This window comes from Carassius carassius, chromosome 19 (assembly GCF_963082965.1).
Source record: "Carassius carassius chromosome 19, fCarCar2.1, whole genome shotgun sequence".
In the NCBI taxonomy this organism is placed as follows: domain Eukaryota; kingdom Metazoa; phylum Chordata; class Actinopteri; order Cypriniformes; family Cyprinidae; genus Carassius; species Carassius carassius.
This window is the reverse complement of record NC_081773.1, coordinates 18,935,815-18,951,144: the sequence shown is the minus strand read 5'-3', so window position 1 is coordinate 18,951,144 and position 15,330 is coordinate 18,935,815. Positions and strand designations below refer to the sequence as shown.

Genomic DNA, 15,330 nt, shown 5'->3' with positions numbered 1-15,330 from the left:
CAGGTCGTCTTCCAGATAATTTTTACAGCTCCAGAATCTCTGCTGCCATATTTGGCTCAACAAATACACAATTTGGGTCACAGTGGTCCAGCAACGATGAATCAGAGGTTCTTAAATCAATGGGGAAATCCAAAATTCAGAAATGTAGCCACCAAAATGGTCAAGAGATGTGTTACATGTCATATAAATAATGATGTGCCAGCAGCAGCTCCAGCAGCAACACATACTCCAGCTCCACCAGGACCATTTCATCACCTGCAAGTTGATTACATATCATTGCCTCCTTGTAAGGGAAAAACTGAAGTGTTGTTGGTATTGGACAAGTTCTTTAGATGGTTAGAAGCTTATCCAAGAGGGTGTGCTACAGCTGCACATACTGCTAAATGTTTTGTCACTGATTTCATTCCCAGATGGGGATTACCAGATTGCATAGACTCAAGGTACACACTTCACAGGACAGGTAGTAAAGGAAGTGTCTAAAATGTTGAAAATTAAGTGGAATCTTCACTGCCCCTATAGGCCACAAGCATCAGGACAAGCTGAACGAGAAAACAGAACTATCAAAACCAGGCTAAGCAAAATGCATCAGAAAGGAGTACCATGGTTTGAGGTGCTGCCAGCAGTACTGTGTAGTAGGAGAGCTTAACCTAACAGAGCAAAAGGACTGAGCCCTCATGAGATTATTACAGGATGCCCAATAGAGATGCCCAGTGTGATTTATCTTAGAAATGCTGATGTACATGAACATGAACATGAATATGATATGAATATGATATGAAGCCTCAGATGCCCTGATAACTTACTGTGAAAACCTCACAAAGGCAGTACAGAGTGCCAGAGAGAGAACTGAGGTCATGATAAAGTCATTCAAAGACAAGCTGTTAGAGCCTAAGTGCCACAGACACAAAACGTGATGTTGATTACAGCAGCTTTTGTGTTTCGTCAGGGAAGGAAAACCTGGACTCATGTTTCACACTATAAAGTTGTTCACCCACCTACAGGGATAGGATAGGACACACAGACCAGTGAGGAGCCCAGGAAAGAACTGAATGCAACAGACTTCGGGTGCCAATCCTGCAGTGAAGATCCCCCTCATAGGCCTTCTCCCACCCACTTGTCCATCCTTACCTCACTGTTCTTTAGGCGTTGCGGGAATTAAGAAATAGGGAAATAAGAAACAACAATAGCAGACTCAAATCGAACAGAGGATACAACCCTAGTGTTTGCAGTCTTTTACAACAAATGGTGATCTGTCATCGTTTGTTATCTTTCTTACTCTGTGCAGATACCACTTGATGGCTGTCCTGAGACCAATACGCACCATATGTGGGTGGTTGTTCTGCAGCCTTAGTAAACAAACTACAGCTAGTACAAAATGCAGCAGTAAGAGTTCTTACTAGAACCAGGAAGTATGACCATATTAGCCCGGTCCTGTCAACACTGAACTGGCTCCCTATGAAACATTGTATAGATTTTAAAATATTGCTTATTACTTATAAAGCCCTGAATGGTTTAGCACCTCAGTATTTGAGTGAGTTTCTTTTACATTATAATCCTCTATGTCCGCTACGTTCTCAAAACTCAGGCACTTTGATAATACCTAGAATATCAAAATCAACTGCGGGCGGCAAATCCTTTTCCTATTTGGCACCTAAACTCTGGAATAACCTACCTAACATTGTTCAAGAGGCAGACAGACTCTTGCAGTTTAAATCTAGATTAAAGACCCATCTCTTTAACCTGGCTTACACATAACATACTAATATGCTTTTAATATCCAAATCCGTTAAAGGATTTTTAGGCTGCATTAATTAGGTAAACCGGAACCGGGAACACTTCCCATAACACCCGATGTACATGCTACATCATTAGAAGAATGGCATCTACGCTAATATTAGTCTGTTTCTCTCTTATTCCGAGGTCACCGTAGCCACCAGATCCAGTCTGTATTCAGATCAGAGGGTCACTGCAGTCACCCGGATCCAGTACATATCCAGACCAGATGGTGGATCGGCACCTAGAAAGGACCTGTACATCCCTGAAAGACAGCGGAGACCAGGACAACTAGAGCCCCAAATACAGATTCCCTGTAAAGACCTTGTCTCAGATGACCACCAGGACAAGACCACAGGAAACAGATGATTCTTCTGCACAATCTGACTTTGCTGCAGCCTGGAATTGAACTGCTGGTTTCGACTGGTCAGAGGAGAACTGACCCCCCAACTGAGCCTGGTTTCTCCTAAGGTTTTTTTCTCCATTCTGTCACTGATGGAGTTTCGGTTCCTTGCCGCTGTCGCCTCTGGCTTGCTTAGTTGGGGTCACTTCATCTACAGCAATATCGTTGACTTGATTGCAAATAAATGCACAGACACTACAGAGATGACATAACCAAAGCACATCTCATGACGTGACTGCTCCTCAAGCCTCACCATGTTGCACTCCAGGTTTAAGGTCCAGCAGTTTGATGTCAACCTCACCTGTTATGACTTACTCTTACCAATGACATAAAGTTGGTGTGTTGAACAGCTTTCCTTAGACTTAAAGATTTGGGGAAAATTCCCAGTGCTGCATGTGGTTTCAAAATTAAAATGGCATTTGAATGTCACTAAAGACAGCAATTTCATCATCCACACAACAAAAGAATGAGGATGTGGAAGTATGTATTATGCAAACTTGATCATTCCCTAAGCTATTTAATGTGAACCAATGGTGCAGGATCCCTCTCCAAACAGGCATGTTTTGGCTATGCTTTACCTGTAAAAATACTCCACGTTTAACTGATTCAGCTCCTACCACAAACACAGAAGATGGCTGCACTCCAGAACTCACTTGTGCACAAACATGGTGGTCAAGAACTCTTGGAACATTAATCCCATCTTATGGTGTCATGCAGGCACTTGATCAAGTTAGAAGCTTATTGAATTCTGTTCAGAAACTGGCCAATGATATAACATCATGAACACTCTCGCTTCACACAATATAATGATCTTACAGAACAGAGTGGCCTTGGATTACTTTTCTGCAATGCATGGGGGAGCATGTACCATTATCAGACCTGAGTGCTGCACCTGGCTACTGGATCCAACAGAGTACTTGAACAAAATTCAACAAGACATTCTTGATCTTTCAGCAAAATTACACCAGATGACTGATGACAATTCTTTATGGTTCAGAAACCTGTTAGGTAACCCCTGGCTGTGGATCAAGTAAATAGAAATTCTGCTGTTGTTTTTCCTACTGGTGTACTATCTATGCGTCCACAGTATTAAGTGTTTAATTCAACAACTGACCCACGCCCATCACAGGGAAATGACAGTTCCAACCAGAAAAGATTATTACCCATAAGAAGTACACGGACCCTAGCTGCATGTTTGTTTCTGTGTCAACATGCCATTTGTCACTACAGACAATCAACACACAGCAAGTGGTATGTGCCTGTAATGATCACAGTTTACATGAATGAACTTTGTCTAAATTTGTATTTTGTGAGAGTTATTAAAACTCTCAAAGGGGGAACTGTGGAATACAAATTTGTAAAATGTTAAATCTAGGTTCCAATGTAATAGTATATAAACTGAAAAAGTTATGTACATTGTGTTTTACAATTTGAAGTAAAAAAAAAGGTTCACATTTCTAAAAAGATCAAATCAGGAAGCCCAGGTTTCTGAGATAATGACCTTTTGTGTTTTATGCTCTTCCTGACCACTTGACTTTTTAAGCTCATGGCACAGCTGTACCTTTGTCTGTGAGATAATGTGACAGTTTGGTGATACTAACAGACTGATTGGACTAGCACCTATGGATTTGAATGACACTGTAATGCTGATGAGATCAAGGTTGGGAAAATGCCAGTGTCGGGCTGATTCCTTTACTTCATTTGCATGCTATGGGTTAGATTGTGTCCACCTCTACTGAATGTATCCCTCCCCCTTTAATGGATATAATCAACAAAGTATTACTGCTTTAGTTAGCCATGTAGTGCATTCTCAATAAAGAGTCCTGCTGAAGATACCCAATAGTCTCCTGGCTTTCCCTTTTGAGTTTCCAACACTGCACTGCACTGTAACGCTCCCGTGCTGATTGCCCCTAACTTTGACCTACAATTTAAACTGCAGGTGGATGCTAGCGCCTTGGGAGCTGAAGCAGTCCTGATTCAGGACGATGCTCACGGAATCAAATACCTTGTGTCCTATTTCTCCAGAAAGTTCCTGAAGCAACAGCATATTAGAGGTAAGTTAGTGCTGCTCCCTAAATTAGATAGTTTTGTTTGTTATTTCAGGCCTTGCTCTCTCCTGAGCTATTGCTCCCTATCATTTTATGTGCTTCTTCATTGTGCTTTTTATTTAGTAAATACATTTCCATCTTTGTATACTTCTGAGTCTGTGTCATCTTCAGTCTGGGACAGAGGATGGAAGTCTTTTTTTATTATTATTTTATTTGAATTTTTTTGTTGTTTATGCTTTTTTCTTTGCAACTTCCCTTCAAAAACCCCTAGACAGAAGGGGAATGTATCAAAATCAGGCAGCAAAATGAGCGGTTCTGTACAACTAAAAATAGCTGTCACAGGATTGCTCGCGTTCGTCTCTGACGCAGCTGATGTGATCTCTCCTTAGGACTTGTGACCAGTACTACTAAATTGAAGTAGCTTTACTTTTCTGTAGTTTTTCAATGACTCTCTGCATCTTACCAATGGCATTACCTGAGCAGTCGAAGGCTGCGTATTTATTGCATGGATGGAGCAGAAATGTCAGTGTCTAAGAGGGTTTTTACACTGGGCTTGTTTGCTGCGGTCCGAGCCTGAGCCCGGCGCTGCCCGCAGCGTTGGTTTGCTTTCACACTAGGCTTGTTTGATTGTTTGAGATGAGCAAACTGCGCCCGACTGCAGAATCTGACACGTGCACCTTGCGCTCGCGAGAGATTTTTGACATGCGCCAGCATGACATCAGAGCAAGGCGGACGTAACTCGGACACTTTTCTAACCGGCATGCATCTCGCGGTGATCAACGGTGATCAGTTCTGCACAGATTTTGCTCATCTCAAACAAGCCTATCCACTACAAGAAGAGAGATCTGTCCGGCTTGCCTGCGCTTTGTTCACTCCTCTTCATGCTGCTGCCGCCTACTCTCGCATACATTTCAGGCGAGGCAAGGCACATCTCAAACAAGCCTAAAGATATCGACAGTGTTACGCATGCGCGGGATACTTTACTTCCTGAACAAGTGCGCACCCGAGTCCGTGTTGCTTGCACATTCACGCAAACCGTGCCACAGTTCGGAAGCAATCGAACTCAGACTACCTTCTCCAGGTTGTCTCGGGTTCGGTACTCCAGTGCGCACCAGGGTCATCTTCATTTCTCTCTTCACAGCAGTTTAGTCAGTGTACTGTTTGAGTAAATGAATTACTCTGGGATATTGGTTTGTTTGAACTCAGAGGGAGTGTCAGCCACATTAAAAAAGTTAACAGCTTAAGTCATGTGTGGATTAATTCGTATTGGAGATGCAAACCGTTAAAAACGATTCATTTGGTGAACTGGTTCAAAAAGATCCGGTTACATCGAATGATTCGTTCGCGAACCAGATATCACAAACTGCTTTGTTTTGAACTCTCTCTCACAACAGACACGGAAGAGAAGACAATGCTGAATATAGTCATAGTTTTTGCCATTTTGGACCAAAATGTATTTTCAATGCTTCAAAAAATTCTAACTGACCCTCTGATGTCACATGGACTACTTTGATGATGTTTTTCTTACCTTTCTGGACATGGACAGTAGACTGTTCACACAGCTTTGGAGGGCCTTAGAGTTCTTGGACTAAATCCAAAATATCTTAAACTGTGTTCCAAAGATAAACGGAGGTCTTACGGGTTTAGAACAACATGAGGGTAAGTTATTGATGACATAATTTTGCTATTTTGGCTAACTAACCCTTTAAGCTAGCATCTAACAATGGGTATTTTATTTCAAGCATTTAAAGAATTTGGGAGAAGAGATTATTTAAATAATCCTGTGAATGCACTTAAAGTGTTCAGAATCGAATTGTTATAATCGAATTGAATCAGATTTAATTGTGAATCGAATCCAATTGAATCGTTTCTAAATTTTCAAAAATCAATAGGTGCGTTCGACTTCACGCAGCATTGCGCAAACCGATCGCAGTCTGACTTGAAGCAGCACATGCCTGTTAGAAATGTTATCTGACTTGAGACGGCGCCAACGCCACATGACTGTCACGTGTGGCATTAAAGTACCACGAGAGTGTTTCGAGAGCAGCCGGCTGACTCAGCCGCCGCAGTTTCTCCAGAGCGGCTGCAGGAGCGCTGATGACGACACAGCTGTTTCACGGTTTGCCAGATTCACCACATGACAATGATCATGTGTGTTTCGGGTTAGCCAAAGCATTTCAGTTCCAATAATGGCAACAAATCTGTGTTTTTTTTCAGGAGCTGAAGATGTCCGGCTTGACATGTCAGTTTTCAACTCCGCCCCCGACTGCAAGCGGCTACTCTCGCCGATCGCTGTCTGTAGCCGAGCTTCAAGTCGAACGCACCCATTCTTGAATCGAATCGAAAACCTACGAATCATGAATCAAATCGAATCGCTGCCTACCCAAAGATTCACAGCCCTAGCCGCATCCATTTTTAGGGGAAGAGAAAAGGTGGATAGCACCACTCAATGGTCATTTCATGTCAGAACTGCTGTGACTCCAGCGTCACATAAAATGTATCATAGTCCGAAAAAAAACACACTTTTAATGCTACTCAGTGGATATTTCACAATGATTATGCTACTAAATGTACATGGCGCTACATATTTCACATCTTTCAAAAAAAGTTCCCACAGTTACATTTTCATCGTGAGATCAATATCTTTTTTCATGTTTAGAAAAATAAATACATTCACACAGGTTTAGAACAATTTGAGGGCAATGGCGAAGCGAGGGGTGGCTGTAGCCACCACTCAAAACTGTAGTTCCTTTTTTTTTTTACTTAACAAGAAATGCATTTATTAAGATGCAGGACCCCCTTATCTCTTTATGATCATATCAAATGGAAGAATTATCAGACAAGCAATTCAGCTTCGCCTCAGCATTAGGCGCAAGTCAGACGAGCGCGGAAAAGCTACAGCAGCCAAATGAGCTTCAGTAGAACAACTGTGAACTGCGGTGTGATGAGATGTTTTTAGAATATATGTCAGTTAAATACACTTTCCAGTTCCATTAGCCATTTTAATGTGCTCTAGGCGCACACTCTTCAACTGTATGCAAATATGTGGCGCATACTCTATATCACTTAATCATAAATAACCTGCACAAGAACCCGTGAGCATACATAGCTTGTTCTGTCGTCAGCTAAATCATTACTATTATCAAAAAGGAGATTAAACTTGCAAACTGTGCATGTATATGCAGCACAAAAGAACGTCTCTCAAATGCATGTGGGCCTACTAAAAAATATTCTGTAATTCGAGATCACAAAATAAGGCACATTCTGATCTACAATTTTTATTTGTAATTTAATGCACAGATAAATGTGAGCACAGTGCACTTATACTAGAAAACATGTGAATAGTATGCCATTTAAATGCATAAATAACTCATTTTATATTCTGGCATTTATGTGTACTGTTGACTTCTGGCCTTTTTCACATTTTTATCACTATCTGCATCTCATCCATTAGTATGCTATACTGGAAAGCAAGCATTTGGGAGTTTTGAGAAGCTGACTTAGCAATAAAGTTTTAGTGAGTCTCTTTATTAAAATACCTGGAGGTGAGGAATAATTAAAAAAAATTGTCATGTTTACTCAGCATTACTTGATCTAATTCTCAAATATCTCATTTAGATTTAAATAGAAATTGATTGTGCTTTGTTGTGTTTTAGGCACAAAAACAATCCAGTACATTATAATCAAACACATTTTTATATTGATATAATGAAGATTTCTGTGCAACCCCAGACTGGTTGCTGGCCCCTCCCTGGCCACCACTATGAAAACATCCTGGCTCTGCCGCTGTTTGAGGGTGAGTAAATAATGACAGCATTCTCATTCTGGGAGGAACTATCTCTTTAAGTGCATTCAAATCACTTTGGTCAAAGCAAAATGTCGATGTACTTTTTACAAATGCAGTTGCATTGTTTTTAATTACATTTATGAGGATGATGTAAACTAAATTTTTATATTCTAACATTAAATACTATTGCATTTTATACATGCAACTTAACATGTCATTGTAAATTTAAATGCATACAGGTTATTGTCAATAAAAAAAGAAAGAAATATAAAATAAAAAGTAGTCATTTCATAAATTTCAACAAATTTACTATCAACTACAAATGCTGCATCCATTGTATCCACCATGGTCATTTTTTTTTTTTTTTCACTGACATGGCTATAACTCAGAGGTCAGAGAAAATCCAGGGATTCCCACTCATAATAAGGACTTTTTAGGGGCTTTTTATGTTATATTTTTTACTTTTTATGTTAATTCAATGATATTTACAAGTGATTATTTATTTATAGTGATACATTTTTCTGATTTAGGGACATTTTCCCCAAATAAGTAGATGAAGTCACTAAAAATGTTTTGCAAGTACTAAAACATTCAGAGTTGTCAACTTTTAACAGTTCAAAGAAACCAGAAAAAAAGGTGTGAAAACAACCCCCGCAAACTCCTTTTTGCTCACTATGTCAGCAGAAGACAGCATTCTAAAGCGTCATCCACTGCGAACATCACAACATTCATGCACCACTCTGTCTCTTGAACCAAGTTTATGAAGCATGAATTTCAAAACACGTACTGTACTATACAAAAAGATAAATATTAAAAAAGAAAATCAGCATACAAATCATCTACACTCACCAGCCACTTTACTGGTTTGCCTGTTCAACTGCTAGCCAATGGAAATATCTATTCAGCCAATCACTTGGCAGACACTCAGTACATTAAGGCATATACATGGTGAGTTCGACTTAATTTCACACTTAATTGTTTTCAGAATGGAGAATAAAGATGATTTAAGTGACTTTGAACGTAGCATGGTTGTTGTTGTCAGACGAGCTAGTCTGAGTATTTCAGAAACTGCTGATCTACTGGGAATTTCACAGAAAAACATCTAGGGTTACTGCGTATGAGAAAATATTCAGTGAGTGGCAATTCTGTTGGTGAAAATGATTAGTTGATGGCAGCAGTCAGAAGTGAATGGCTAGAATGCTTCAAGCTGATTGAAAACCAACAGTAAAACACAAAAGCAGAAGAGCATGGGCTCACCAAAACTGGACACCAGTAAATTGAAAAAAGGTTACGTGGGCTGATGAGTCTTGATTTCTGCTGCAAAATTCAGATGGTAGGGTCAGAATTTGGCGAAAGCATCATGATAATAAGGACCTATGCTGCCTTGTATCAACGGTTCAGGCTGCTGGTGGTGGTGTAATGGTGTCAGGGATATTTTCTTGGCACAATTTGGGTGCCTTGGCACCAATTGAAAAATGTTTAAATGCCACAGCATACCTAAGTATTGTTGCTGATCATGCCCATCCCTTTATGACCGAAGTGTGCATCTTGTTATGGCTATTCCAGCAGGAAAAATTAACCATTTTACAAAACTCAAGTCATCTCAAACTGTTTTCTTGAGCATGCCATTGGCCTAGAGTTCACTACATATACTCAAATGGCTTCCATAGTCACTAGATCTCAATCGAGTAGAGCACCTTTAGCATTTGGTGGAGAGTTACAATAGCGATGCACAGCTGACAAATCTGCAGCAAATATGTTATGCTATGCTATCATGTTAATATGGACCAAAATCTCTGTTTCCAGTACTCTGTTGAGTCTATGCTATGAAGAACCGAGACAGTTCTGAAGTCCAACACAGTGCTAATAAGGAGTAGATAGATTTAAATATAGATTTCCTCTTTTTAACAACATTAATTCACAGGTTCTTGACACTCCTAACGTCTGCTTCACGCTTTTACTTACCAACAAGTAAAAAGTCAGACTCAGCTGCCAATCAGCCCAGTTAACCTTTAACTCAGATATGCTGAAAGTAGACAATTTGTGTCACATTTGATTACAGACTGTACTGAATTACAAGAAAGGAATCATCATCGTCTGTATTATCTTTTTGAAAGATCACAGTGAGGTAAGGTGAAGGTTTTTTCAAATGAAAGATTCTGTGATGGTAAGTCTGGTTAAAAAAGTGCATTGCTGACACTTAAAACAACTGAGCCCTCTTTTGCTATGAGTCAAAACTGAAACTTCTGTCTAGTGTGCTTAAGAAATGAAACAATTTCAGCTACCATTCTTCCAATCTCTGTGGTGTTTGTGGCCCAAATTATATTGTTGGGACAAAATTGCAGTGAGAAATTTATTATAAAATATTTGATTTGACATATTGTTTTATATGAAACTAATAGTAACAAATCTATATGATTTTAAAAGCACCAGCTCTTAATTTAGAAGCCAAGCAGACACATTCAGTCTGTTTTTCCATGTCTTTGACTCAAGTCATCCAGTTCATTCATTCAGACACAGACAGATTCATGAAACCCTACGTGATGTACAGTAGGTAGAGTGCTTTGACCAAAGTAGCTTTACAGCACATTTTTGACAAATACAATCTTCCAGCAGTAATGTGCAGTGAAGTGTAATGCTCATGGATCATCCATTGATGTGTTTAACAACCTTCCAGAAAGCTAAAATTACCAAATATAATTTTATGTAAATTAATCAGTATACATAAAAACAAGAATCCAGTGACATTCTGTAAGTTGAAGAGTTTAAACAGAGGGTTCCTGAGGCCACAGCAGGTGTGAAAACCACCCTAAAGTGCATGAAAAACACCACCGGGAAATAGTTAGCAGCTATGTATGCCATACCCTAGTTGTGAGAAATGATTGCTTACACATTTGAAAAATGTGTTTTTTCTCGTGTGTGCAAAAGCAGCAGGTGTGTATACCAGAGTTGAACAGAGGTCGATCTGTAGATAGCAGAAACTGAAGCCATCATTTAATGTGTCAGAACATTCAAAATATGCTTAAAAAATTAAATTAAATAAATCACCAAAGTTAGAACAGTGATTTTTTACAAAGCACATATGTTTCAGAGACCTTCATGCTCTTGTGCATAAATGTACACTGACATTTAACCTTATCCAGTCACACACAAACATAAAAAATGGGACTCCCCGCATTGGAGAACTCAGTTATTCTGGAAAAGTTCTGAACATTGTCACACCACATGAAAAAAAAAGGGTGCTTCAGATTTAGGTAATAGGTGACTTCACAGGAATGAATTAGTCATAGCTTTTCATGCAATAGAGTGTTCGCATATATGGAAATTACAAATTTTGATAGCACACATTTAAAGAGCATTGGAAATCTTTATCAAGTTAATAGAATAGTATCTGTGGGGACAGCGAGCAGCCGGAAATAACCTTTTAATTTTCTGCTTAGTAAAAGTAGAAAAGCTTTGAAAATATTGTAAACAACATGAAAAAGAATGTAATAAAAAATGCGTATGTCTTTGTGTGTTGTCATCAACTTTTTATGTATTACTGAGAAAATACAACCTTTATATAATAGAAATTGTGAAGAAAAAAAATTATGGCATGCGGCTTGTATTCTCAACTTTAATTACAGTAGTTACGTACAGCTATAAAGCTGGCATTTGTGTTCTTTAATTAATCGAAACCTTGTTTGAGTAGTTGCCTACAGGTGCAAATAGGATGTTTCAAACAAAACAGGAAGTATTTCAAAAGCTTGCAGATGTAATTTTCAAATTCTATCAATAGAACGAAGAACTGGGCCTTTTCACAACTACTGTCACACCCAACAATACTGCAAACCGCATGATAAAGAATCAAAATAATACATTTTATCAAAACGTAAGAAAAATTTCCACTAAATTCTTCCATACTAATTCACAATTAAAACTATATAATAAAGGAAGCTGGATTCTTCCCCACTAATTAATACATTAATATATGTTTAAAATAAATAAATAAATATCCTTTTTTCTCTACTCACAAATTCAGTATCCAAATTAAATTATTAAAGTAAACCTTAACAAGGGTTATAAAATCTTTTTGCGTTTCATCCTTCTGAAACCAGAGCTGAACACAGAGGACACGTGTAGGAAGGCAATTAACATGTGACAGTGAAAGGTGCTCACTCAGAAGAGAACTACTGAGAAAAAAAAAAAGATTTCTTGCTTAGAAATACAGGAAATTATGTTGTTGGTATGGTTACAAAAGCAGAGTGGAGTATTTCAGTGCTCAGTCGGGTGTGTTAGAAAACGTGGTCAATGCCAGACCAGGAGGTGCCACTTTTCACACTGCAATGATCAGACCAATTGACACAACACAGACACAAAAACTGGGGCACAAGAAGTTGGTAAGTACATATGTTTTAATAATAATGTTTGTGAAGGACTAATTGAAACTCTTTTGCTGGATCAAACAAAAAGTACTTAATCATCAATACTCTAGGAAACAGATCAGTAGAAATTTGGAGATTTTGTATATTTTGAAGCTGTTTTGATCAGTTCTTGTTTCAGTTATTATATGTGAAATAATGTTCAAGCTGAATTTTTATATTATTAATTATGAATGTGTTCATTTTTATAATAATAATTTATTTAGATAGATAGAAGGGTGATAGGAAATATCCATTCTAGTTTGTTGCATTGCTTCAGAGCATGTGATAGAGCATGAGCATGCTGGCAGATGGATGATTCATTAACATACTACAAATCTATGCATTGCATGGTTGCTACTCTACAGTGAAGCAATTTTGAATGATTGCAAAATGCTAAAACAGCATATACAAAATATGCGGTTTCTTCTCAATCTCTTTTACATCCGAAAAGTGGACATAAGCTTTGCAGAAGTATACTAACCATTGCACAGTCATTGTTACCTAATCACAGAAAACTGTGTTCTACTCAGAAGTGGTTTTCTAGAAGTCAAGGTCTTTATGAGGGTGCAGAATTTGGGCAGTTGTAGGACTGACAGGAAACACCTTTTGCTGCTCCAATGGAGTGCAGTGCTTATCTGGACCTCCTGTCTTCACATTTGCACTGATGATTGATTAAAACTTCCTTTGCCATTCACAGCGGTATCACAGCATGTAAAAATAATTTGAAACATTCATAAAAATGTTGTTATAGTGAGCAGTGAGTATGGGGGTAGGTGCTTTGAAACCACAGGTGGGTAATGGCATTTCCTTTGCCTGCATTGTATGGCAGTTACAAAAAAAGACACTAACTGCTTACATTTCCTTAGTGAAACAACAATGTGTAACCTGATTCAAGCATGGATAGATTTTTTTTTCAGTTCTGTAGTAATGTATCTGTGTTCCCTTTTGCAGATTTCATAACTGACCCCATGGAGATAGAAGTAGATTCAAACACCACCCACAATGACTCAGACACATGTACCAACCTGTATGACCATCGTGACTGGGCACAGTATTTCCTGCCTACAGTGTATTCTCTGATTTGCATTGTGGGTCTACTAGGCAATGTGTTGGCATTGCATGTCATCTGGCCTAATTTAAAAAAAATCAACTCCACAACTCTGTATTCTGCCAACCTGGTGGTGTCGGACATCTTGTTTTTGCTTGCTCTGCCCTTGCGTACGGTTTACTATGCCAAGGGGTTCCACTGGCCAATGGGGGAGGGTTTGTGCAAAGCCGTGGCGCTGCTGTTCTACATCAACATGTACGCCGGTGTCAACTTCATGACTTGTTTGAGCGTGGACCGTTTTATTGCAGTGGTGCTGCCGCTGCGCTTCTCCCGATTCCGAAAGGTTCAGAAGGTGCGGTACATCTGTGCTGCCGTATGGGTCCTTGTATTGATGCAGACCCTGCCTTTGTTGTCGATGCCCATGACGAACGTGGAAAAAAGTGGTCACATAACATGTATGGAATATCCCAACTTTGAGAAGATTGACAACCTGCCTGTCATGCTCATCGGTGCCGTGGTGCTTGGCTTCGGCATCCCTGTGATCACCATCCTGGTGTGTTATTCTGCATTGTGTTCCAAGCTCCGCCTCCTGGCCAAGTCTAATAAACTGACAGAGAAGTCGGGTCGTAGTCGCAAAGCCATCGGCGTGATTTGCGCTGTCATTCTTGTGTTTGTGGTGTGCTACACCCCTTACCACGTCGACCTTCTGCAGTACATGATCAGAAAGCTGCGGTATAAGCCAGACTGCTCAGAACTGCATGACTTTCAGATCTCCCTTCACATCACTGTCTGCTTAATGAACCTTAACTCGTGTCTGGATCCCTTCATCTACTTCTTTGCCTGCAAGGGATACAAGAAGAAGGTACTCAAACTGCTCAGGAAACATGTGAGCATGTCCTTCTCGAGCGTGGTTAGGACCTCACCTGAAGGCTCCTCCAAAGACGTGTTTGCTAATGACAAATTCCATATGAGCTCCAGAAGCACTCAAAAAGAGAGGAGCAGTGTGCTGTTGAGCACCAGCAATGGTTTTGAATAATAAACAACAACAACAACAACAAACGCAGTTCACTGTCTATATGAGACTTAATATCACAGCAAATTTCTTACATCGGGATTACTTTACACACTGTTCAAGTTATTGTTTCAGATGGTTGTTAATGTTTTGTTTTGCTGTTTAAAGATTATTGCACATTTGTCCTACATATTGTAGTTCATCTGAGTGAATTTGTTCTTAATTTTTTTTAATTGATCTTTTGAATAATAATAATAATAATGTAACTAATTAAACCTTCATAATCATCGGGAAGAAGGAGGCGGGAACCGGCGGACAATCAAATGAAATTTTAATAATAAAAATAAATACAAAACAGCGCGTCAGTCGTCTGTGAGGGGCTGACGCGCTGTTTTGTGTTTATTTTGATTATTAAAATATAATTTGATTGTCCGCCGGTTCCCGTCTCCTTCTTCCCGAAAAACAGCGCGTCAGCCCCTCACGGACGACTGATGCGCACAAATAAAAATTAAAACACAAACTAAAACCCAGGCCTGGTCCTCTCTCGTCTGTCACTGTCGTCGCTCCGGTTTTATATCCCTCCATCTCCTCCGTGGGACTCGAGACCGGTGGGTCGAGCAGGTGTCGCTCATTCCCAATCACTCCACCGGCCTCACTCCTGTTCCCACGTCTCTCGACCCCGCCCCACTCGTCACAAATAATATTAAAGCTGCAAGCAGTGATGAAAGGGTCTTCGTATCCGGGCTCACTGCCATTCGATGGCTTCAAAGAGACTGGGAACAGTGAGCAATATGCATTTAAAGAGGCAAATATAAAAGGAATAGGTCAAAGTAATTTAAATGTGCCAAACTTCCTG

The 15,330-nt window shown here is 39.6% G+C and overlaps 1 protein-coding gene across 1 annotated transcript; it reads left to right on the top strand.

Annotated features, from left to right (window-relative positions):
• The first annotated feature begins 12,216 nt into the window (after positions 1–12,216).
• On the top strand, positions 12,217–14,729 carry LOC132094744 (G-protein coupled receptor 183-A). Its single transcript, XM_059499393.1, has 2 exons — positions 12,217–12,390; positions 13,366–14,729. Exon 2 carries the CDS (start codon positions 13,383–13,385, stop codon positions 14,496–14,498), a length of 1,116 nt encoding a protein of 371 aa, XP_059355376.1. The 5' UTR covers positions 12,217–12,390; positions 13,366–13,382; the 3' UTR covers positions 14,499–14,729.
• Positions 14,730–15,330: the final 601 nt, after the last annotated feature.